The following is a 24,261-nucleotide window of genomic DNA, read 5'->3' as shown; positions in this document are numbered from 1 at the left end:
GTAGTTACTAGTTTGTCTATATTCACACGATACGTACCTATGTGTATTTTTAACGTGCGATAAGAAATACTATGGAACGGTGCATAAGACGTTTTGACATCCCCACGTGCCTGCAGTTTTGTACATACGTTCCCGCAAGTTAGCCGGAAATTCTTTATCAATCATAAAAGTTTTGATTTTTCTGAGTGGCAGCAAACTATGTGTTCATATTGATACCTACTCGTATGTTTTGATTAGCGCTTAGTATCGTTTAAACTGCAGTAATACATGTATTATATTTTGCCGATCATTAATTACATTAGTTTATAGCGTGTATTATTCCGTGCGAAAAATATGAGTTCTTCTTTACTAAATTGGGTAAATAAACGTTCTAAGTCCAATGATGAATGTAATAATTCGTCAAATAAAAAACTGTGCGTTGAAAGTGAACATATATTATCTAATAAAGAATCAAATAAAAATATGGAACTTCAAGAAACTAGTGACTTGCCCGAATGTTGGAATAAAGGTCAGTACGAAAATTTCAAGACTGTAAATGAGTGGCTAGTAGTTAAAAATAAAGCATTAGGTTGTTTAATTTGTAAAAATATAACAAATTTAGGATTATCTGTTGTTGATAAAACTCTTCGCTTCTCCAAACCTCGGAAAGACTGTTCTATAGTTTCGAATGGAAATTCAAAAGAAACTCAAATGTCTAGTTAGAGAAAAAAAATTTTTGAACACAAAAAATCTGACGCCCATCTTAGAGCAGTAGAATTACATAAACAATCAAAAGAAAAACAAATAGAAAAAAGTTTCGAAAATGCATTTAAATCAAAGTTCTCTACTACTGAAAAAGTTTTTAGAACTGTTTATAAAATTGTAAAAACTCAAAGGCCTTTTGTTGATTTACCAAATGAAATATATTTACAAGTATTAAATGGTATAAATATGGGAAACATTTTACATACCGATAAAACGTGTGCGGATATAGCACTCCACATTGCATCAGAGATGAAAAAAATTATTTGCCAAAATATAATTTTAACTAAAACAAAAATATCTATTTTAATCGACGAATCAACTACTCTTAGTAAATTAACAACATTAGTAGTTGTTGTTCGTGCATTTATTGAAGATTTTCCCGGTGAACCTTATACTTTTAATCTTGACTTAATTGAACTCCCTAATACCTCTGCTGAAACTATTACTAAATCATTACTTGATTGTTTGGGTGGATACGGATTTGATCAAATTTTTTTAAATGAATGTTTTATTGCGTTTGCATGTGACGAAGCTTCTGTTATGATCGGAAAAGATTCGGGAGTAGCCACTCGACTTAAAATTCAATTTCCTAAATTAATTATTTGGCATTGTTCAAATCACCGTTTGGAACTGGCAGTAGGTGATGTTGTTGCCGAAGTTTGTGGTATAAACCATTTTAAAATATTTATGGATAAACTTTATACTTTATTCCACCAGTCACCTAAAAACCAAAACGAGTTAAAAAAATCTGCTAGTTCATTAGAAGTACAAATTTTGAAAATTGGTAGAATTTTGTCAGTTCGATGGGTAGCATCAAGCAAACGCACAGTTAATGCAGTCATAAATAATTTTTCTGCTTTGTGTGAACATTTCAACTTGGCTTCAACAGACTCTACCAGAGACTCTAAAGAAAGAAGTAAATACTGTGGATTGTTTAAAATGATAACAAGTATAGAATTTGTTAGTAATTTAAATACCATGTCTGATGCTTTAGACGAATTAGGAGATTTATCAGAATATTTACAAAAACGTAGTATTACATTAGTAGACGCTGATAAATCTATAAGAACAACAATACGTGTATTAGATTCTATGGCAACCGATCCGGGTCCAAAATTAACTGACGCATTAAAAGAAATAAAGAACAAAATGTCGTATAAAAATGTAACATTACACAGTGGCAATGTTCCTAAAATAAATTCTGCACAATTTTACAAGAGCCTAGCTAATAATTTAAAATCTCGAATGATGACTACCAGTTCATCAAATGTCAGTCGTAATGAAAAAACTCGCCAAGACAATGAAAAAACGTTTAAAAACTTACTTGATAATATTGAAAAATTGAATCCAAAAAATTGGCCACTTTCGAATGATGGACAAATAGAAAACATACAATTTGGTGACTGCAATATTCGTAATTTATGTCAACAATTTCAAATTGATGAAAAAAGCACTATTCAAAGTTTTAGAATTTATAAAATGGACTTGGGCAAAAAGGAAATTCCAGAAGATTTGAAACCCCTTTATAAATCAATTGCAACGATTCCAGTATCGACTAGCGAATGTGAAAGAAATTTTAGTTCTATGAACGAAATCATGTCACCACTAAGAACTTCATTAAATATAAAAACCGTTGCTGCTCTTTTATTTATTAATTGCGTTGGACCACCTCTAACGAAATTCGAACCAGAAAAATACGTTCGATCTTGGTTATTGAATGGTCGACATTCAGCTGATGATAATGCAAGTCGTAAAAGAAAACAAAAGTGTGATAAGACCTATGAATCGCTTTGGAAGTTATTGTAAATAAAATTGTATTGACGCTGTACTTTTTGAGTTATAAATATAGAATTTAAATAAATTGACTGCCGCAGCAAAGAAAGTCGTAACTCAATTTTACGTTTTTTTTTTTTTTTGATTTTGGTATAACCGTTTGTCTGGATTTCCAATGGAAAAGGTTGTATCTCAATTTTATTGTATATAACTTCCTCTGTTGATTTATGCCACTATCAGCTACGTTGGACAACCAGATCAAACAGTAAAACCACATTGAAAAATCAAAAAAAAAAAATTCGTAAAATTGAGTTACGACTTTCTTCGCTGCGGCAGTCGAAATATAAGTTTATAAGTAGTTATTTAAACATTTTATATTTTTATTTTTATTTTATATAATATATATATATTCGTAAGTAAGTAGAAGAAGGTAAAAATGTATTTAAATTTTTAAAAGGGCTGAAAATATAAAGTGAGTTTCATAAAATAGTAGATACAACTTAAATATTATTAAAAAAGGGTTAGTATTTCAGGAAGAAGAAATTATTATTTTGGTTGGGTGAAGCCCCCAATTCTATGGTATGTACCTATTCCAAAAAAAAGCGTTCCGGTTCAGAAAATTTTCCATTTCGAGCGCTGACTTTTACACGTATAATACAGGCAATTTCGATGAGCCGGGTCTAATGTCTAAATTATTGACGTCACGCGGCTATTCTAAATATCTTCCAAGTAATATTTTTTTTTTACATTGAATTTTCACCAAATCATTATTTAAATATAGCAATACCTACAATAATTTAACATTTAAAGAAATCGTTTTTTTGTATTGTGTTCTCCTTTAATAAATAAATACAATACATATAGATTAGGTTAGGTTTATAATAATAGATATTAAATATCGATACATTGTTTTGGCTAAGATAAAATATTTGAAAATTAAATACAAATTTCCTCATTAGTTATAGTGATTTAAAAATTAGAAGAGTACAATATTTTATAATTAACGTTTGAAGTTCAAATATTAACAACATTCGTCAAAATTATGAATATTTGCAAATTATTTTGCAGTTAAAAATGTATAAGTAGCTAAGAGTTGAAAATTTAATAGAAGTCAGACTTATAATAATAGTAAAAGAAGTTGAGCGTTGGTCAATTAAAAAATTTCATCTTAAGTTTACATTTTTACGAAATCCAAAATTCACTTGTAAAATAATGACACTATTAAATAATTTTAGATTTCTGTTACACTTAAAAATTACTAGTCGTAAAAACTTGAAACATACACCGTTGTTTAAATTGGAATTTTCTGTACATGATTTAATTTCGCGGTATTCAGATCAATAGATCATTAAAAGTTTAAAACTTACACCACCAAATTTAAAATTTACCTATAGCCTATAGGTATTGTATCCTAGGCTGACAAATCATATCTGTTCAAAATCTTTTTTCGTATACAATGATACATTGATACCTATCATTAAAATGCATAATAATAATCATTATTATTTAATAGTGAAAGCAAAGCGGTACCTAGTGCGGTACCTAAGCTTTTTTCATCGCTCTTGCAGTCTGTTTACTATAGCCTATAGGTAAGTACATTATGATTTACGGTTATATACCTATAATATATTTATATTTATCTATTTCCTGGTGAAAAATTCTGCAAGTGTCCAGTTATAACTCATATAGTTACTAATCGATTGCCGTAATCTACAACAAAAACGTGAAGATAGTAGATATCTTCTATTCGCTTTCAATTAATCTTTAGCCCAGACCCGAACTAAAATCAAACTATTAAGATTCATCAAAATGATCATGGTCAATATCGACAATACCTATTAAGAATGATAAAACAATAATTTATCTTGGCCATCCGTTTATGTATATTTAATAAAAATAATAAATAAAATACTTATTAAACTATGTGTACAAAATAACAGATTCTTAATACTACAAAAGTCTATAGGTACCTATTGAGAATGACTAGATTTAAATATAATCTTTGAATTTTATATCTTGTTATCTTGTTCAAGGATTTTATACATTTTAATTTTAAGACTAAAATATCACAACAATGTTAACATTTAATTATAAACTAAAAGCACTATATGGATACGTGCATTTTATACACGTTTTTCTGTAAAACCTGGGAGTGTCTTGACTTCATATGCCTGTCGAGGTCTCTCTTGCGTACCAGAATTTTACCGCAACAATCACACCTGCATAAACAAAACGATAATTGTGATTAAAATATAGTTATGTAATAATAATATTAAAGTTGGGGAAAAATGTATTTAAAGAGCTTACTTGTAAGGAGTGTCTCCTTCGGCATGCAACCGCACGTGTTTATTCAAGTTGCTGGGATCGCCGAACGGTCGGTAGCAATACTTACATTTTAGCGGCTTAAAACCAGTGTGAGTTCTATATTGACAATAAAAAAAAAAAAATTAATATTTTAATGACTAATTCCTTTGTATTATTTATATCAATGTATTGCACAAAATTTAATTTTTCATTGCCTTATTCTTTGACAGTTAATTATAATCTAATTTGATTTAAATGCCGAAATATGTATAAGACAGTTGTAATGACGTATTTAGTAGTGGGAGGAATTACTTTAATTTATAATATAAAAATATGAATAAAATACCTATCTATTTATTATAATTCTTTATCTAAGCGATTTTCTGTTTTGATTATGTTTGGACACAGAAGTATAAAAATAATTATCTAGAAGCCATTTTTGGGTTCGGTGATGCGCTCCTGCTCCCTGGAAAATCATTGTAATTTAGACCGTTCATCCTTACATAATAATTATTACATATATAATAGTCGTTTAGAATTTATTGTAATAAATAAATAATATGTAGGATATAGATATATGTATATAGGTACCTACTAAGTTTTAAGGTCTGTAAAATCCAAAGGAAAATTTAAAAAATAATAAGGTACCTAACTTAAGTGTCTAAGATCTTAATCGTCGAAAAAAGTATATTAAAAATTGACTCAATACTTATCAGTAGGTATACTTAAAAATTCTAAAAATTTAAATTTGAATAAAAGTACAATTTTATAGCATAGCTGTATAAAAATTAAATTATTGTACTTAAAACATTGATTGTGGTCGGATAACTTAGAGTTGGGTTAGGTTAGGTTAGAGGGCAGGATGGCATATACATAATACATTACTTGTAAAATATAATATGTGGTAATGTAGTACGTACCTACACACATAACACAAACTGCCATTACTCATTAGTCATTACATTATATTTTTGTAATTGGAATTTATTTCCGTAAATAAAGAATTAGTATAGTTGTTACCTAACCTGATGTGAATTTTGAGCCCGTACTTCCTAGAATAAACTTTTCCGCAGTATATGCAGAGGTGTCCTTGATCGGAATGGCCGAGATTGCTGACGATGGTTTCCATTTCTGCACAACGTTGATTGAAAAACGCCGAGTTTTTGCCGCCGTTCACTTGTCCAAGCGGTTCGTCCTGTAGTGGCGTTTGATCGGACAACGAAGACGACAGTGGTGCCGGTGGTGGTGGACGAAGTGGTGACGGTGGTATCGGGCAGCTGCCACTGCTGGCCGATGACACGGGTGAGTAAGGTCGGAACGCTGAGTCTACAGAGGCGGACGATAAGGGTATCTGCGACTCAGCTGATGTTAGGCTAAACCGAAACGACGCTTCGATCGTTTGGCTGTTTTCGCAGTGGTTGGCCGTCAGTCTGGACCAGAGTTTAGCGCGTGGTTGTTTGCCACAGTCCAGTGCCATGTGGATTTTCAGTGGGTTGGGATTTTCGCACGCGTAACCACATTTGTGGCACACGTACTTTCTCTCGTCTAGAAAAAAAAATATTTACAATAATAGTTGTGTTGTAAATAATTTTAACTCTAACGGATGATAATTAATTAGATAAAACTAATTAATAAATTTGAAAAAAATCATAACTCGTTTATTAAACGCAATACCTATTACGATTTATGAGGAATTTAATAAATATAAATTTATATTGTATTTTATATTTAGTCAATTTAAATAATATTCTGCTTTGGAATATGTATTATTGTATTATCTTTCAAGAGTAAAAAATTTAACATTTTAAAATTATGTAAAAAAAAAAATATTTTTTAAAAGTTAGTGATGTTTTCTAATACAATGATAATTGTCTTACGTTACATGAAATATATTCATACCGTTGGTATGATTTATGTTTTTGATATATATTGAGCGTGAAATATAGGCTCGTAGAGCATAGGATTCAGCCTACGGCCCGCGACCGTGGGGGCGTGTCGTATAGCTTACCTTTTATGTTGACGGGCGTGAGAAACGGCACGTGCAGCATTAATTGGAGATCTGGCGAGAACCACATCTTGAGTGGTTGTCCGGCCATCACAGCGGTGGTAGTGTGCAGCCCTACGGTACCGACGGCCAGAAGCGACAGCCGGCAATTGTACGCGTGACAGTCGTCGGCCAGCGGCACGGACAGTATCCAACAGCTGCAGTCGGCCGTGGAACAGCGGTGACCATTCGCGTACACCAATCGTCCCGCGTCGTCCACCGAAACTAAATTCTTCTGTGCAGAAAAATAATATAATAGTGTAAGATTATTGTGTAGTTGATCATATTATGTTGATTTAAAAAATGTAAAATATAATAATTAATGTTAATATTATATTACAATACAAAAATGTAATAATGCTAATATTATACGTATTATATAATATATATGTATTGTACATTACAATAAAATATTAGTGCTTAGGATTAGAGCTGATGGTAGGTATTTTCGATATACTGGTAATTAATATTTACTGGTATTTGGTATTTTCAGTATTAGGTACCTACAAAAATACAGTGCCAGGGTAAAGCGTCACTTGCTTAAAATGCCGAGCCAAAGTAGTTACTAAAGATAATATATGTACATGTCTTTCATCGATATAAATTAGATCGATATAGGTATAGGTCTTTATTTAGTGTTATATTAAAAAAATGTATTTTTGGTGTACCGTTTAAACCATTAACAGACATACATGGCCTGTAGTCTTACTTTATAAACTGCATTTTTAACAGTTTGTGCTAAGTATTATATAGAACCTTTTTTATTCTATACTTTCTTTTGTTTTTGTAAAAACTCAGCGTTCATGGTAGATATTAAAAATATTTATATGTAATATGATTTTTGACTGTAAATTACTAATATTTTATATGATTTTTGATTGTAGATTACTTATATTTTATATGATTTTTGACTGTAAATTACATACATTTTATATGATTTTGTTTAATTAATTGTTAAGTGTATATTATGAGCATTTTCATTAAGTTCAAACGGTATTTTTAATTTAATAATTCTCGCCCAAACGGTATATATCTATTCGTCTAAACGGTAGTTTTAGTTGACTCAAACCTCGCCCAAATGGTATATAGTTATTTACCCAAACAGACTATATTTTGGGTCGATTCGCCCAAATGATCTACGCCCAATTTTATAGATAGTTTAAGTTTAAAGTTTAAAGTTTGAATCATATATTATAGAATTGGAATTTTTAACGAGCAACGAAGTGCACGGGGTTAGCTAGTTTATTTTAAATAATAAGGCAGCAAAATAGGAATATAATTATTATTTATTTATTATTTTTTTGAAAAAAAATATAAACTAAATATATGAATTTATCTACATAAATACATAAGTACCTACCTACGTGTACGGTGCTTGTCGATGATTATAGTATATATACTATATATTATTTATCGACGTATTTCTCGTGATAATAATTAAGTATAAATACTTGTAATTATTTTATAAATAATATTATAATAACTATTTCAAACACAAATAAAATTTTCTTTTCCGTTCTATCATCGTTCGGCTTGCGACCTTCGACAGACCACAGTTTGAAAATTGGTGGTCTAAACTTACATCGGTAAACATAAAGTATACTATTAGTTTTGTTGGAATTTGATACCAAGACTTATTTAGTAAACCCAATAAACAAATTGGATATTTATCGTACTTGAAACACGTTAATTTTTAATATCTCTGTTATTATCATACTAACATTTTCACATAATTTATAAATAATTATATTAATAATAAGTTTTCAAATCTTATACTCTTATAGTATATTATATACCTACTGCACTATTTTAATCAGTATTCAGTTGTATGTGGGTGTTTCAGATTAAAACATTTTAAACGGATCTCGAATCTTTTACTATTCACCTTAAATATTTACATTGAAAATACCCACTACAGGCCGTGTATTAGGTTTTTGCAGTAGATGAGGTACTTACCGTTTTCCTTCCGGTTGACGAAGATTCATTATCATTTCCTGATGGAAACGAGTGCAGGCTACCGTTGTAGAGCATATCCGTCACATCAACAGTTGTTGTACCACAATTGGCCGGCAAGTACGATGCAGCAACGAAAGTCTGCTTACTATCCAACAGCGACTGGTCCTGGTGTTGCATTTGCAGTCTTGTAATGGCGTCCCGCCGATTACTATTAGTAGCAAGCGTCTTACCAATCATATTTATTGTTATTATCGTTCTTAAAATATTATCGCACGGTAGACCTGCTCGGCGGATGATCGCTGGTCGGCAAGTGTAGCTGCCACCACAACCTGTTTTTCACGACCCTTTCCGTTCTCTATAGGGGGTGGAGCGATCGTAGCCGAAAAGGCCCCTCGAACACACCCCACCCTTTCAGAGGGTGTGTAACACCTTGCGGTGTGTGAATAGTGCCTTGCCGTTATCGTAATGTATGTATATTACACATTATGGTATATTGTATTTTTTATGCTTGTATGCGTTGATGCACGACTCCAAATTAGTCGCGGTCGCAGCTGACCTCCTCCCCACACCAACCAGGCCTAAATTTTGATTTTTTTGTCTACGGATGGCGTTTAATATATTATATATATGTATATAATTATATATACGTTTCGAATTATTTGTCGTCGGTGATCGTAGAGGTGTAGTGGTGGTGGCAGTGATAGTGGAGGTGGTTTACGATGGTGGCGATGGTGGACTACTCGATGCCCGCGATTCGTCAACCCTCATTTCGTGTACCGTAATAGAGGGAGGAATTGCTCACTAAGGATCCGACCCAGATCCACACACGATCAAAAGATCAAAAAAGTTTCGATGTATGCGTATAATGTGTAAATAATTATTATTATTGTTTCTAGAATAAGATATCGGATTCCTCTGAAATTATATTAAAATGTCTACGATATGCAGGTAGGGTAAACTTATTGGGCTTTAACATTTTGGAAAATGTATTATTGAGTTCTATAAGGATAGGTAGTAGTATTTATATCATAGATACCTATTATTTATTAATATTAATTATTATAGGTAGGCACCTACTTACTATTTGGCAATAGGCAGCAGAGCACAAATAAGACATATTTTTATGAATTTTATTTAGCTCTTTAACCCTCTTCTGCTTACACGTTATCAGAACCAATTTCATTAAAATGCATAAGCATTAAGTAAATACGTATTTACCTTTGTGTAAATCAAAGTTTTCCAACTAACGGTTTGCATGCATGTCATAGGCCGCAAGATTCTAAAGATTTTTATACTTCCGTACATTTTTTTTTATTAAAAATAAAATAAAAAATCAATGTACCAAAAAAGTATGTATCACGGAATTTAATGACCACTTTAATATTTTTTGACACCCATAGGTTGAAAAAAATTTAGTTATCTAATTTACATATTGATATTTTGTTCTTAAATTTGCTATTTTGTTTCGACCTTTAACATTTGCTGTCCTAGGCTGTAGACTAAGTGTTATACGGCCTTGATCAAATATCTCGTTGGGTAAATAATTATTAGCAATAGTAGCTTACTATTATTATTGTGAGCATTATTAATCATGTTTTGTTTATCGTTATTAAGCAATATTTATTATCAACCTAATATGTAAAAAATCTCGTGTCACAATGGAAAATGTATGTCGCCAAACTCCCCCGAAACGGCTTGACCGATTTTCATGAAATTTGATGTGTATAGTCAGTAGGTCTGAGAGAGTGATGTAAACTATTTATAAAAATACCTAGGTGTAAGGGTGGCTCAAAACAAATATTTTTTAATATTTTTATAATTTTTATATAGGTGGTAGTTATTATTGTTATTATTATTTATTATTTTTTTATTCAACGGTCCAACCGTTTCCTTGGAAACCCACGGACCGCCGACTATATAATATATCTGGATTTCCACGGAAACGGTTCGACCGTTGAATAAAAAAATAATAAAATAATTACATTATCTATATATATAAGAGAAAGTATACTTTACCAATAATCAACGTACAGCCAAAACTACCGTACGGATTTATTTGAAATTTTCAGTATATGTACTTATTACTATGTATAGGCGCACTAAGAAAGGATTTTTCGAAATTCTCATTTTAAAGGGTTGCTCAAACGGGGATTTTGAGATTTACGACGGAAATTTTGTTTATAATTTTTGTTTATAAATGGTTGCTATAACAACCTGATTTATGTGTTAACACATTTATCACTTTATTATTACAGCTAATTATTATTATTATTATCTATATATAAAGGAAAGTGTACTTTACCAATAATCAACGCAGAGCCGAACCTATTTGAGTTATCGATTTGAAATTTCGAGGATAGATTTTTATAATAATTTCATCGGGCACTAAGAAAGGATTTTTCAAAATCCACATTTTAAAGTGTTGCTCAAACGAGGATTTTGAGATTTACGATGGAAATTTTGTTTATAAATGGTTGCTATAACAACTTGATTTATGTGTTAACACATTTATCACTTTATTATTGCAGCTAATTATTATATATAAAAACATGATAACATGAAGTTGTAAAATACCCTACGCATTTACGCATACACGAGGACAAGGTATTTTACTTATTATTTTCGAATATTAATTATTAATGCGTCTTCGTATATGCACCCCAGTTTATGAACGGTTATTTCTAATTCTTATCTAAAATTGTTTAAATTCTTACAAATTAATAAAAACTAATTAATATGGTTGTCGAATATGAGCTGGTGGCAGCCGGACAATAATTTTTGATATTTATTGAGGTATACCTCAATGATGAACTGTATGAAAAATTTAGATCAGAAAGGAACCAAGATTGCAAGTTAAAGCTCTGCACAAAAATGTAATAGACGCTATAGTTATCACTGGGAGCGCTAGAGGAGATAAAGTTTTAATCCCGAGAATAACGTTGATTCCAACTGATTATCCCTTTGAATTAAAAAGAATACAATTCCCACTCAAAGTTTGCTTTGTTATGACTATTAATAAGTCTCAAGGACAATCATTGAGCATGACAAGGATTGACTTGAGAGAAGAATGTTTTTCACATGGATAGTTCTATATCACATGTTTTAGAGTTATGTAGTGATCTCTCACTATCGTTTATAAATGAGTGCTTGACATCTGCAGTTGGATCAAGTTGTTGGGAAAAGATTACGGTTTTTAAAAGTGAGACAAAGACACAATGTTAATACAAGAGTTTATTAAAATTAAAGTTATAATTTGTTACAATAAAAACAAGTGTATAAGAATTTGAGGACAGCACGTTAAGTAGCTGCCCGAGAAAAAGTTAATCTTAGCAATTCGGACATAGACTAGCTCTATGCGAATGTGAAACTAATTCTAAATTTTAAGACGGACAGAGACCTGTATTTATATGGTTCTCTGTACCCCCTGGTTGTACATGATAGAGACTAGGAAATGGACAAAAAGGTGTGTTATAGAATGTTGTCATCGTAGCTGCAAAAGTGGTTTTGCGCCCAAGACACTTGACACTGGATTGGACTTGTTGTTGTGCTATTAAATCAAGGCGTGCGCATCTATGAATTATGTGCATGGCTTGATTGTCAAAAAGTGTTAAATAAAAGTCGTTTGTGACTGTGTTTTCCCATACGCTTTGATTCTTGGAAATTGCCATCAGAATTAATTGCGTATCGCTACGAGTATGCTAATAAAATATTTAAAAGCGAAGGACATTGTAGTACATGTAGATAAGTTAAAATAGAAAAGAAAAATAGTGAGACGACTCCGGCGGCTTACTACATTCCTCCCCTCGAAGCTGGAAGTCCCCGACTTTCTTACTTAAAACCGTAAGGTTGTAAATTTGCATAGTGGGGCTCCGGGCTATTTCTTGCTGTAAGTGGAAATTCAATTATGTCTTCGTTTTGATTTCTTGTTACTGGTGGATTAAGCTCTTGGCTTTCTTCTTGAGTATGTTCTGAAAATTGGGTTTTGCATTTTTCCGTTAATTTCGTCTTTATGCTGTGTATTATCATCAGTGTCATAATTATAGCGACAAAACTTATGGTTATATATAATGCATAGTTAAACATTTGTTGTATGTCTTGAATTTCCTTGATTTCTATGTTGATTTTGCTTTGACTGTCCAATTGATTTTTTGAGTTAGACACTAAGTGTAAGTCGTCCATGTTATTTGTTTTTACATGATAGTCTTTCATTAAACCGTTAGTCTCTGTTCGTGGTGAATATTGGTTACGATCTATTATTGATTTTGGATTAAAATCTGCGTATTCAGATCTGTAATCAATTTTTCCTGGTAATAATATGTCTCTTGTGGCGAAACCTTTGCAAGTTTCGTTTAAGTGTATTACTCCTACTCCTTCGATTGTATGGCTTGTTGATTCTTTGTCTTCATCACAGGTAACGAATAACACGTCATAGTTGGTTACGTATATCCATTCATTTTTGAATCTTTTTTTATGAAAGATAGTTGTACCGATTTGAACATGCATTACTTCACAATTGGTTGGAACTTTTGGTGGATCCTGTAATAGTAATACTTCGCATGTGGGTCTAATGTTACGAGGATGTAAAGGATTAATTTCAGGACATAATAGGAAGTCTCTAGCGTGTTTACAATGAGTATAGTAAAATTCATCATAGGTTGCATAATGTTCTTTAGACTTACTTATAGCTAGATACTTATTAATAGGTTTTATATAAACGCAATCGTTGCCAGTACATACTGGTACAGGTATTAAATTATATAAAATAAAATCATTTTGATAAATTAAAGGTAAAGAAATTATAAAAACTAGGTTGTCGTTAGCATAATAAATAGCAATATCTGAGAGTTTCACCAGTTCATAAATGTTAGTTATGATTAAGTCAGTGGGTAAATCAGTTCCCCCTGGTAATGATACTTTAATATCTTTAACGTGTTCTAATAACTCCTGTGGAGTTATTAAACTTGGGTGAATAACTCCTATCTTTGCTTGATGTATTATTTCTAGTAACGTATTTGTTTCCAATATATGTTTTGTAATTAATAGATTAACTTGTATAAAATGTTTTGTTAAGTAGTTTTTAACCTGTTGTTCATCTGTAATATTTGTTAATTCGTTTATTTCTAATGACATATTAACATATTTGTTTGTTCCTATATCATGGTTTAGTTGAACCACTTTAATTTGTTCTTTAATCAATTTAGATTGTGAGGTATTTTGTGCTACTCCTATGTTAAAGTTAAACTTTTTTATGCATTCTAAGTTACATATTCCATAAATTAACCTAGCTGCTTTTGCTGCGAATTTAAGAAGAGCATTACGTTTACTAATTACGTGTCCTATAGAATCTAAAACTTGTGTCTTTTGATGTTGTAAATTGTTAATTATGTCATCGGTTACAGTAAGTAGACCGTTACAGTTAAAGTTATCTGTTACTGGGTTATGCATATGTGTAACACATAATACTTTTGTTTTTTCAATCATAGTATTTATGTAGTCAAATTGTTCGTTATATTTAGTGAGACTAATATATGCAGTAAGGTCCCATTGAGAGGTTATAAGTTTCAACGGTCCGCGATTTTCGTAGTAGATACCGGAATGTTGAGTTAAATGTTCGTCTGTGAATCTTAATGTTCCCGACGTGAACGGTATCATTAACATTATTAGTCTGAAAGTTGTTTATGAAATTAATAAAACTGATTATTCATTTACTATATTGTTAAAGTAAATTGTTATGAACTACCTAATATCAGTTATTACTAAAAGAAAGTTGTATTTATATATAATATATATATTCCAAAAAGTAAAAATATTAAATAAAATTGTATTTAAGTAAAATAAAACCCAAAAATAATAAAAAATAATATACCCATTTCCATAAAAATAAATGCCAATATAAGCTGAGTTGGCTTAATAAAATAATGAATACGTATATTATATAAAGGAAATTTAACCACTGATGGCGTCATCTATCTGGACACTATATCTAAGTCGTAGATATCTAAACAGGCATCCAGACCAAATTACATCGGTTACGGGGTTATGTGCTTCTATGCACCCATGATCCCCTCCACAAGTTAGACCGTGTGCTTCTGTTAGACACAGCGCACGACCGTTTTTTGTTATATCTCCGATATAATGGGAAACTATAATTGTTTTTCCGTACAGTAGTTGTAAGTAAAATTTTCCGTTGGAGTCAACGTCCCATCCCCTCATTGAAAGAGCGATGTGCGGTACCCCTAAAGCGTCAAGTATTTTGATGTCTGTACTACCCTCCCATAGTACGATCACATCGTAATTTTTTATTAAGTTAAGTATTTGTTTTTTGGTTAAGTTAGTTTCAGTTGAGTGGTCCGAGTCATATATCTGGGCAAGTACTGGGTACAATGTTTTGGGTTTGTCTTTGAAAATTCTTACTAAATGGTGAACCATGTCTTTCCATTCTTTTGGCGTAACCGCTCTATTTTCTTTTAGTAGCAACGCGCGCCCTTCCAGTTTCGTTACTAGACCTGGCGAGTGTCGACCCATTAATGCTCCTGATATAAGAATTAAGTTGTCGCGCCCTAGATTCGTAAACTCGAAATCCATGACTGCGTATTGAATACTATAATTCATTATCCACACAAAAGAAAAAAATACTTATGTCAAAAAAAAAACAAAACACAAAAAAAAAATAATAATAAAAATAAAATGAAGTAGAAATAGAAAATTAAATGAAAATAATAGACAGAAGGAAACAGATTGAGAGGTTTAGAACAAGACTAGATTACAGAAACGTAAGTCTAACATAGTCAAATATGTCTGTTGTGTCTTCGGCATTGTCTATATAAGTTTTCAAGTAATGACAAAAAGGTTTTGTAAGTGGACGTTGGCTTTTTGTCATGTCGTGTGTAAAATGGTTTAGTGTTCTAGTTATGTTTAAAATTTCTTCAGCTGAAAAAGTTTGAAGTAAATTTTTGTTCGCTAGATCGATATGTTTTAATAAACAATTTGGTATTTCGTCGTGAACTAAAACATCAGCGTTGTGCTGTTCGCGTCCTATTACGGCGCTAAGTTCCTTTAGGAAAATATGTTGTTTAATTCTAAAACAGAAAAATAAAAGAAAAAAAAATTGTAGCGGATAGAAAAGTAGAGAAAAAAAAAAAACTGAAAACTAAATGATTGTTAATATAGATTAGACTTATTGACTTGAACTTTGTTCATCGTCGTAATACCGTTTAACATTATTTTTATGAATACGATACTCGCGTCTACCTTTTTGTATTGTTATGTTTTCGTTGTCATGTACTAGTAACACTTCGTATGGCCCTTGCCAATTAAAGCTTAGCACGTTTTTCTTATTATGTTCTCTAATAAGTACTTTGTCACCTACGTGAAGTTCAATTTCGTTTAGAGATTTGTCATAGTAAGTTTTGTTTGTTTCTTTTTTCTTAATTAAATTGTCCCTAGCTATTTTATGAGCTTCCTGCATCATACGTTTAAGATCGAATACATAGTTATCGTAATTGTATTGTGGTTCTGGGTCTTTATTAAAGGCTGATGGAATATTTGGTTTAGTACCGAACACAAGTTCGTAAGGCGTAAAATTAGTTGAAGTGTGAACAGTTGTATTATAGCAAAAAGTTGCGTAACATAACAATTTATCCCAGTTGCTATCTTTATCGACAAAACTTCGTAGATACGTTTTTAACGTTTTATGACTACGTTCGAGAAAACCGTTTGTTTGTGGATGCCAAGCAGTTGTCTGTACCTTTTTAATGTCTAGTAGTTTACACATGCCCTTAAAAACATCGGATAGAAAGTTGGTTCCACAATCGGTTAGAATCGACTTTGGAATACCATATGTGCATACGTAACATTCGACAAATGCTTGTGCTACAGTAGGTGCGTCCGTAGACGATAATGCTATGGCTAACGCGTAACGAGATAACTCATCTTGTAGTGTTAGTATATACATATTTCCTAATAAAGTTTTTGGTAATGGTCCTACTATATCTAGGCAAATGCGTTCGAACGGTTTTACTACTGTGCTGGTAATTAACATCGGTTGTTTTGTTTTATTATGGGATTTATTTTTCTGACAAAGCTCACAATTTTTAATATATCGTTTTACGTCTTTTTTAATATTACGCCAGTTATGGTTTATTTGGAGTCGCTTTACGGTACGCGATACTCCTGCGTGACCCCCTAGCGGCGAATCATGATGCTCGTAAATTATTTGTTGTTTTTCTTCTTCTGTATACTGTCTACCACTATATATTTTAACTACGATGTTTGTACCTTTAAAGATATATCTGAACATCGTTCTGATTCGTGCATAATTTGTTAAAGAGGACTGACCGTCTAATTTAATGGTTGAAAAGGCGGTTATGTCGTTGTTAATACAATACGTTTTAATGTCTACTATTGCTTGGTACACGCCCTCTGGTTCAAGAGGCGTGTTATGTGTTTTTAGCATATTATAGAAAATCATCAGAGGCAACGTATCGGAAATTACACAAAACCGGTTTTCGTCCGAAAATTGTATTTTATTAGAATTGACATTCTCTACGATACCTCTTACCTCGGAATGGGTTATTTTTTTGTCCCCCGGTATCGGTATAATTGTGGTTTCACTTTCAATGGCCTTGCTAATGCTGTCGTTAACCTCTACAATTTTCGAATTAAAAATCGGTTTGTCTTCCGCGGTTCGAAATTCTCCGAATGTTTTATTATCTACTGTTTGATCGGTTTGTATTACTCGGATACGCGATAAACAGTCCGCGTTTGAATGTTCCGGTCCTGCCCTGTATTTTATAGTATAGTCGTAATCAGCCAACTGTAATCGCCAGCGCATTAATTGAGACGATGCGTCTTTAATACCAAACAGGTATGTTAAAGGTCGATGGTCGGTGATTATGGTAAAGTGTCGGCCATAGAGATATGGTCTAAAATATTTCACGGCCCATACGATGGCTAACAATTCTTTTTGAATAACGCTATAGTTATTTTCGGCTTTGTTTAGTGTTCTACTCGCGTAAGCTATAGGTTGGTCATTAGGTACGTCCCCTTGAGAAAGTACGGCTCCTATGGCATATTGTGAAGCGTCAGTACACAAGTTAAATTTCCCTGCTTCCCAGTCTGGATAGACTAGCAATGGCGGGTTCATTAAAGCCTTTTTAAGTTCTTGGAAACTATGTTCGCAATTGTCAGTCCATGTAAATGGTACGTCTTTTTTAAGTAAGTAAGTTAGTGGTTTTGCTATTTTCGCAAAATTGTCGACGAAACGTCTATAGTAATTTAGTAGTCCTAGAAAAGATTTTATATCTTTCGCGTTTTTAAGCTTGGGATAATCTTTAATGCATTTTAATTTGTTAGGATCTGGTGACACCCCGTTTTCGTTAATTACATGTCCCAAATAGATAACTTCTTTCCGTAAGAAAGAACACTTTTGAGGTTGTAATTTTAATCTATGCACGCGCAGTCGATTGAAAACCTGTTCGAGTTTGTTTTGGTGGTCGTTTAGACTGGACCCATGTACGACGATATCGTCAAGATACGCTGTACACATTTCCTCTAGACCCATAAGAACGGATTTCATCGCGCGAGTAAAAGTAGCGGGTGCTGAACTTAGTCCAAATGGCATACGTAAATATTCGTAGTGACCCGATTTAGTGGAAAAAGCAGTTTTATGCACATCAGATGGTTCAATATTAATTTGGTGATATCCGGAAGCTAAATCTAGAGTACTAAAATATTTAGACGACCCCAGAGATTCGAGAATTTCGAGCAAGTTCGGCAATCCGTATGCTTCGTTCTCGGTGACTTCGTTAAGTTTTCGGAAATCTACACAAATTCGTAACTTGGGTTTCCCTGCCGAATCTAAATTCTTTTTCTTTACTACTACTAATGGAAAGTTAAATGGTGATTTAGAATCGCGTATTATATTACTATTTTTCATTTCCGTAACTTGTTTTTCGATTTCTTCTTGGTACGCCCAAGGTAAACGATACGGACGTATGTTAATAGGTTTTGTGCATCGCGGCGTGTTTATTGTATGTGTCACTACCTCTGTGGCACTTAAATAATCGCCGGGCAAGTAAAACAGGTCCGCGTAATTACAACAGAGCTCTAAAATATTATCGCGCTCCTCTTTGTTTAAATCGTTCGTGTTAAGTTCGTTTTTTAATTTCGTTATGCGATCCGTTTGGTCGTTATCTGCAAAGGATGCTTTAAGTACGGTTTCATAATACGGTTCCCATTCAATATGTCGTGTGGTTAGCTCGTCGATAATAAAAGGTTCCTCCGAAATATTTATTATATTGCTTATTATTGTATTAGTGCTAACCGGACTGATGCTATTTGCTATAATAACGTTTTCGTTGACGTCTTGTTTTTTTATAGTTATCGCGTCATGTTTAATATTTTCGTCGTTTTTAATTAGAAGTACACAGTTACTTCGCGGTGGTAATATAATATCTTTTAAACCGGTTTGTTCGGGTATGGTTAACGTATTTTTATTATAGTCCATAATGACTTTGTTTTGTTTTAAGAAATTTCGCCCGATTATACCTGATTCGTTTATTGGAAAATCGTCGAACACGACGTCGAATTTTACAAGGACGCCTACTTCGCTAATTTGCATAGTCGTCACTATAGTCCCGATCGTAAAAATAGGTGTTTCATTGATACCTTTGATAGTTCGTTTTTCGTATTCATTGATAACTACCTGTCCGTTTAATGCGGAGAGTTTAATGAGATTCATTTCTGCACCTGAATCGATTAATAATTTAATATACTGTGGATCGAAATTATGTGAACTACAGATTATGTGTTCCTCCTCGAAATTAGTAACTACTCTTACGTGATTTCGTTTTATTTCACTGACGGTTCGATTCAATTGACTAGTAGTGGAATTTTCGTTTTCATTCTCGTTGCTACTAGTGCTATTATTTTTTTCTTCGTTATACCTACGTTTTCTACAATCCTTAACAGTGTGGTTATTTTTTTTACAGTATGTGCAGAACCTAACCTGTCCTTGATATTCTTTTTTTACTACAACGGGTTTTTCGTCGCGATTACTTATGGGATTTCTAAAACCTGTGCTGCCCGATGTGCTCGCGTTACTACGACACTCGTTTGCATAGTGCCCCATTTTATTACATTTATTACATTTAATATTTTTTTATTCGCGTTATTTTTCCCGTTATTTTTATTCGTGTTAAAGCGTCTATTTAAATTTCTTATGTCCTCCTCTTCTTCGACAGCAAGCGTAATAGCTTCTTCGAGAGTAAGAACGTTTCGCGCTCGTAACAGACTTCGAATTGCGGGTTGTGCCCCGTTAATAAATGCATTGCGCGCTCCCGATTTATGCGTGTTCGCGACTGCGGCGGCGTCATTTTTATTTAGCCCTACCGTTAGTGCGCTTACCAAATCGTGGTAACATTTTTCGGTGCGTGCGGCGAAGCTTTTAATATCTTCGTCGTATTTTTGTTTAATATTGTATAGATTTGTTTGTAAAAAACCGATTGAGTGCGTTGCCCCGAATACTTTCCGAAGGTGGGCTTCGAGTGCGGCCCAATCCGGAATACTGCGATAGCGTACTGCTTGAAAAGCTTCCCCCTTTAAACTTGTTAACATTCGTTTGAAAATCATAGGTTTAAGAGTTTCGTGGACGTTTTCCATTATATAATTACATTCAAGTATATATGACGCTAAATCTGTCTCAGATCCCCCCGTAAAGGTCGGAATCATGCGTATTGCAGATTCAATTCCTAAAGTTACACTCATGATGGTTGTTCGTAAAGTTTGTGGGTTGTATTTAATTATTTCCCAACACCGATTAGGACTCTCAGACATATACTAAAGAATTTATTTGCTTAACGGCAACTTACAAAGTGTTCATTGTTTGTCTGGCCCTGTGGTTGTCCTGCTTTGAAAACTGCGCTGCGGCTCGCTTCGCTGCTAGGCTCGATTTGTTGACTTGTCGCAACTTATCCGTGATCTCCTTCCGTTGATCCTGATGTTGACACACTCGAGGTCCGCTGATGTACTTGATTTTGGGTTGGATACCAAAATTCTTCTTTCAGGTGACCCCACACCTGACACCAAAAACGTGTAGTGATCTCTCACTATCGTTTATAAATGAGTGCTTGACATCTGCAGTTGGATCAAGTTGTTGGGAAAAGATTACGGTTTTTAAAAGTGAGACAAAGACACAATGTTAATACAAGAGTTTATTAAAATTAAAGTTATAATTTGTTACAATAAAAACAAGTGTATAAGAATTTGAGGACAGCACGTTAAGTAGCTGCCCGAGAAAAAGTTAATCTTAGCAATTCGGACATAGACTAGCTCTATGCGAATGTGAAACTAATTCTAAATTTTAAGACGGACAGAGACCTGTATTTATATGGTTCTCTGTACCCCCTGGTTGTACATGATAGAGACTAGGAAATGGACAAAAAGGTGTGTTATAGAATGTTGTCATCGTAGCTGCAAAAGTGGTTTTGCGCCCAAGACACTTGACACTGGATTGGACTTGTTGTTGTGCTATTAAATCAAGGCGTGCGCATCTATGAATTATGTGCATGGCTTGATTGTCAAAAAGTGTTAAATAAAAGTCGTTTGTGACTGTGTTTTCCCATACGCTTTGATTCTTGGAAATTGCCATCAGAATTAATTGCGTATCGCTACGAGTATGCTAATAAAATATTTAAAAGCGAAGGACATTGTAGTACATGTAGATAAGTTAAAATAGAAAAGAAAAATAGTGAGACGACTCCGGCGGCTTACTACAGTTAGCTCTGCCAGTAGTTTGGTTATTTTAGCCCTAAAAGGCAGTACCAAAAATACTGTTAATAAAGAGTTATTGAGATGAATAAAATATTTCAATACAAATATTTTTTTGTTTTTGGTTTTTATAACACCATAATGTAAAGTAATTTTTTGTCAACAAATTACAATATTACAATACATGGGCAACCAAGGATAAACATATAACATCTAAAAGCAGGTTATAAATATAAACTGATAAAATAAAAGTTATAGTAGGTAACACAAAAAAATGTACACGGTCAAAGCCGGGTTATTCAAGATTTTCGAGAATCAAAACCTAGGTTAGAATTATGTATTAATTGATTATATTAATCTACCGTATTATGTAAAACTTAGTATAACTTTGATACTTTATTAGAGTTAAATCATACATTTACGTACAAACAGCACTAGGTCCGCTATCTACCGCAGGTAGATTGCCTACCTGATAATATACTGCTGCGAATCAGAATTTTTATTCCGGGCAACAGAAAACTTAAGATAAATCTAGAACATCATCCATCGAATATTAAAATCCGTATTGAACAAAGTCTGAGTCATATAGAATTGGCATTTTTAACGGGCAACGAAGTGCAAAACGAAGTACGCAATACGAAGTCTGCCGGGTCAGCTATTATTAATAGGCCGCCTATTATTATTATTAATATAATATAAAAAAAATCTCGGTTTTCACCTGAGGTGACTTTTGCGCGGGCAACGCCGGGTGGGACAGCTAGTCAGTATATACTGCTTTCCGGCACTAAGTACTTCAATTTAATCGATTTGTGTGTTTTGTACTATAAACAATGCCAGCAAGGTGCAAAGGGTATGTTTTGGCCCGTTGAACGACTACAACTAAGCGATATAGAAGAGTACAAAGAACAGACGAACAAATCAAACAGTATAATAAGTATAATATGCTTGCGACGTGGCTCGATTACGTTAGGTATGAGCTGAACATAGATAATAAAGATATGGATAGGCCACGCCTATGTTAAGTTAAATATATTTGAGGCCGCGTGCCTGGAGGGGAAGGCAATTGAGGCTTTTTTATAATGATAATTGATACTCTATATAGGTATACTTGTTTGGCCTCAACTGGACCCCTTAAATACCGCTGATAATACCGATATGTCCTATCCATATCTTTATTATCTATGGAGCTGAACAAAATCAAGAAAGACGATTAGAAGCGCGTCAATTCGTAGTTGACATACGCGCAGAGCAAATGACCGATAATGCCAACGGCAACAAGTACATCGAGCATTTACATTCAATTCATTCCTTCGTTTAGCATTCGAGTATGGGGCCGATATAAAATACTACGCTCATTCGAAATGAGCGTATCATTTTGAAAAATTTCTTTTATATAATTTAAGCTTTAAGCAAAACATAATTAAAAAAAAAAATGTTATTGTTTAATATGTTTAGAGTTTTTTACTGTTTTGAATGACAACATACATTTTTAAGTTCATAGCCCGAAGTTAAATATTTTTCGAAATATTTTGATGTACCTATAAAAATATACGGTGAAACCCGAAAGCGCAAATCAACCTTTTTTTTCGATAACTCAAAAGCGCAAAATGAATTTGCGTTTTTGTACTTTGGTAGTGGGATAAAAGCGCAAAAATAAATTGTATTATACTTGATATAATATTTTACTGACCTAACTATAAATTAGCCATTTATTTCTTTATTTTATTAATAAATTATAAATATGTTTGCCAACGAGTAAGAAAATTTCCAATTCTTATTATTCTTCAATACAATCTTCAATTTAATAGAATAAATAAACGCAAGTACTTCATTGATAATCACATCATAGTTACACAAAAATTGAAACACAATAATATTATTCAATATTATAAGTCTTGAGTGCTGCAGCGAGAGATGAGAATAAAAAGTTAACTCCAAACTATTTTGTCTATTGACAATATTGGTTGTTTATAAAATTATAAATATGAACATTTTAAATAGATATAAGTAAGTATAATCCAAAACCCTAAAACAGAAATAACTTTTTTGGTTAGTTATTTATAATTTGTTCTTGATAATTTTACATTTATGATTTGTACCAACTACCTATTAGTTATTACTAATAAGTTATTAAGTAGTATTTATTATTATTATTAGTTATTAGTTGCCTATTACAATATGCCCGTTTACCGTAGAATTGTACAGTAAACCTTTATATTATATGTATTCAATCAAGTTATTTTTTAATTTAGGTTAATAGAACAAGAATTAAATTTTCAATTGCATATTCTATTAAATGTTTATGCGATATGCATAATCAATTAATAATAATAATATTTTAATTATAAAATGATGGGTTTGATTAAAAGTAACTAGTTACTTATGACGTTAATATCAATAAAAACAGCTAAGTTAAAAGTTACGTTAATGCAAATTAAATTAATAAGTTAAAATTAATTTAACTTTAACTGTTTAATTCATGTATGACCAGGCTTGATCCCCGTGACCCGTACCACTCCGTTCCACTTACCCAAATTGTAAATGTTTACAATACTGATTAACTACTTGTCCGAATTTTGATTTTTATTATCAAAATATTCCAATAAATATCCTGCTTCGGTATGAAATTAAAAGTGATGTTGTCATTCAAAACAGTAAAAATCCTAAAAAAA

At 32.5% G+C, this 24,261-nt stretch overlaps 3 protein-coding genes across 4 annotated transcripts; 1 reads left to right on the top strand and 2 right to left on the bottom strand.

Moving 5' to 3' along the window:
* Positions 1–333: 333 nt before the first annotated feature.
* LOC114132728 (E3 SUMO-protein ligase KIAA1586-like) lies at positions 334–2,550 on the top strand. Its single transcript, XM_050202273.1, has 2 exons — positions 334–508; positions 1,118–2,550. Exons 1-2 carry the CDS (start codon positions 334–336, stop codon positions 2,548–2,550), a joined length of 1,608 nt encoding a protein of 535 aa, XP_050058230.1.
* Positions 2,551–4,376: 1,826 nt separating this feature from the next.
* Positions 4,377–9,148, bottom strand: LOC114132772 (zinc finger protein 585A-like). Of its 2 annotated transcripts, none has more exons than XR_007604395.1 (5): positions 8,822–9,148; positions 6,830–7,100; positions 5,842–6,366; positions 4,825–4,938; positions 4,377–4,736 (listed from the first exon to the last, which is right to left on the bottom strand). XR_007604395.1 is itself a non-coding variant. In XM_027998342.2 (5 exons), exons 1-5 carry the CDS (start codon positions 9,056–9,058, stop codon positions 4,622–4,624), a joined length of 1,257 nt encoding a protein of 418 aa, XP_027854143.1. In that variant the 5' UTR covers positions 9,059–9,147; the 3' UTR covers positions 4,377–4,621. The 2 variants fall into 2 exon arrangements, 1 of the variants encoding a protein (XP_027854143.1); XM_027998342.2 differs by having other exon boundaries at positions 5,847–6,366; positions 8,822–9,147.
* Positions 9,149–12,037: 2,889 nt separating this feature from the next.
* LOC126550051 (uncharacterized) lies at positions 12,038–21,616 on the bottom strand. Its single transcript, XM_050200853.1, has 2 exons — positions 20,692–21,616; positions 12,038–14,486 (listed from the first exon to the last, which is right to left on the bottom strand). Exons 1-2 carry the CDS (start codon positions 20,700–20,702, stop codon positions 12,650–12,652), a joined length of 1,848 nt encoding a protein of 615 aa, XP_050056810.1. The 5' UTR covers positions 20,703–21,616; the 3' UTR covers positions 12,038–12,649.
* Positions 21,617–24,261: the final 2,645 nt, after the last annotated feature.

The sequence above is a fragment of the Aphis gossypii genome, chromosome 2 (assembly GCF_020184175.1).
Source record: "Aphis gossypii isolate Hap1 chromosome 2, ASM2018417v2, whole genome shotgun sequence".
NCBI classification, from domain to species: domain Eukaryota; kingdom Metazoa; phylum Arthropoda; class Insecta; order Hemiptera; family Aphididae; genus Aphis; species Aphis gossypii.
Note: the sequence above shows the minus strand (reverse complement) of the source record. Positions and strands in the feature narration are given on the sequence as shown.

Excerpts from the sequence above, each read along its gene's own strand:
- LOC114132728 (XM_050202273.1), top strand. The coding sequence starts at position 334 with ATGAGTTCTTCTTTACTAAATTGGGTAAATAAACGTTCTAAGTCCAAT. Across the intron at positions 509-1,117 it reads GCCCGAATGTTGGAATAAAG|ATTTTCCCGGTGAACCTTAT; the intron begins GTCAGTACGAAA and ends CATTTATTGAAG.
- LOC114132772 (XM_027998342.2), bottom strand. The coding sequence starts at position 9,058 with ATGATTGGTAAGACGCTTGCTACTAATAGTAATCGGCGGGACGCCATT. Across the intron at positions 7,101-8,821 it reads CGTCAACCGGAAGGAAAACG|AAGAATTTAGTTTCGGTGGA; the intron begins GTAAGTACCTCA and ends TTTTCTGCACAG. Across the intron at positions 4,939-5,846 it reads GGGCTCAAAATTCACATCAG|AACTCACACTGGTTTTAAGC; the intron begins GTTAGGTAACAA and ends TTGTCAATATAG.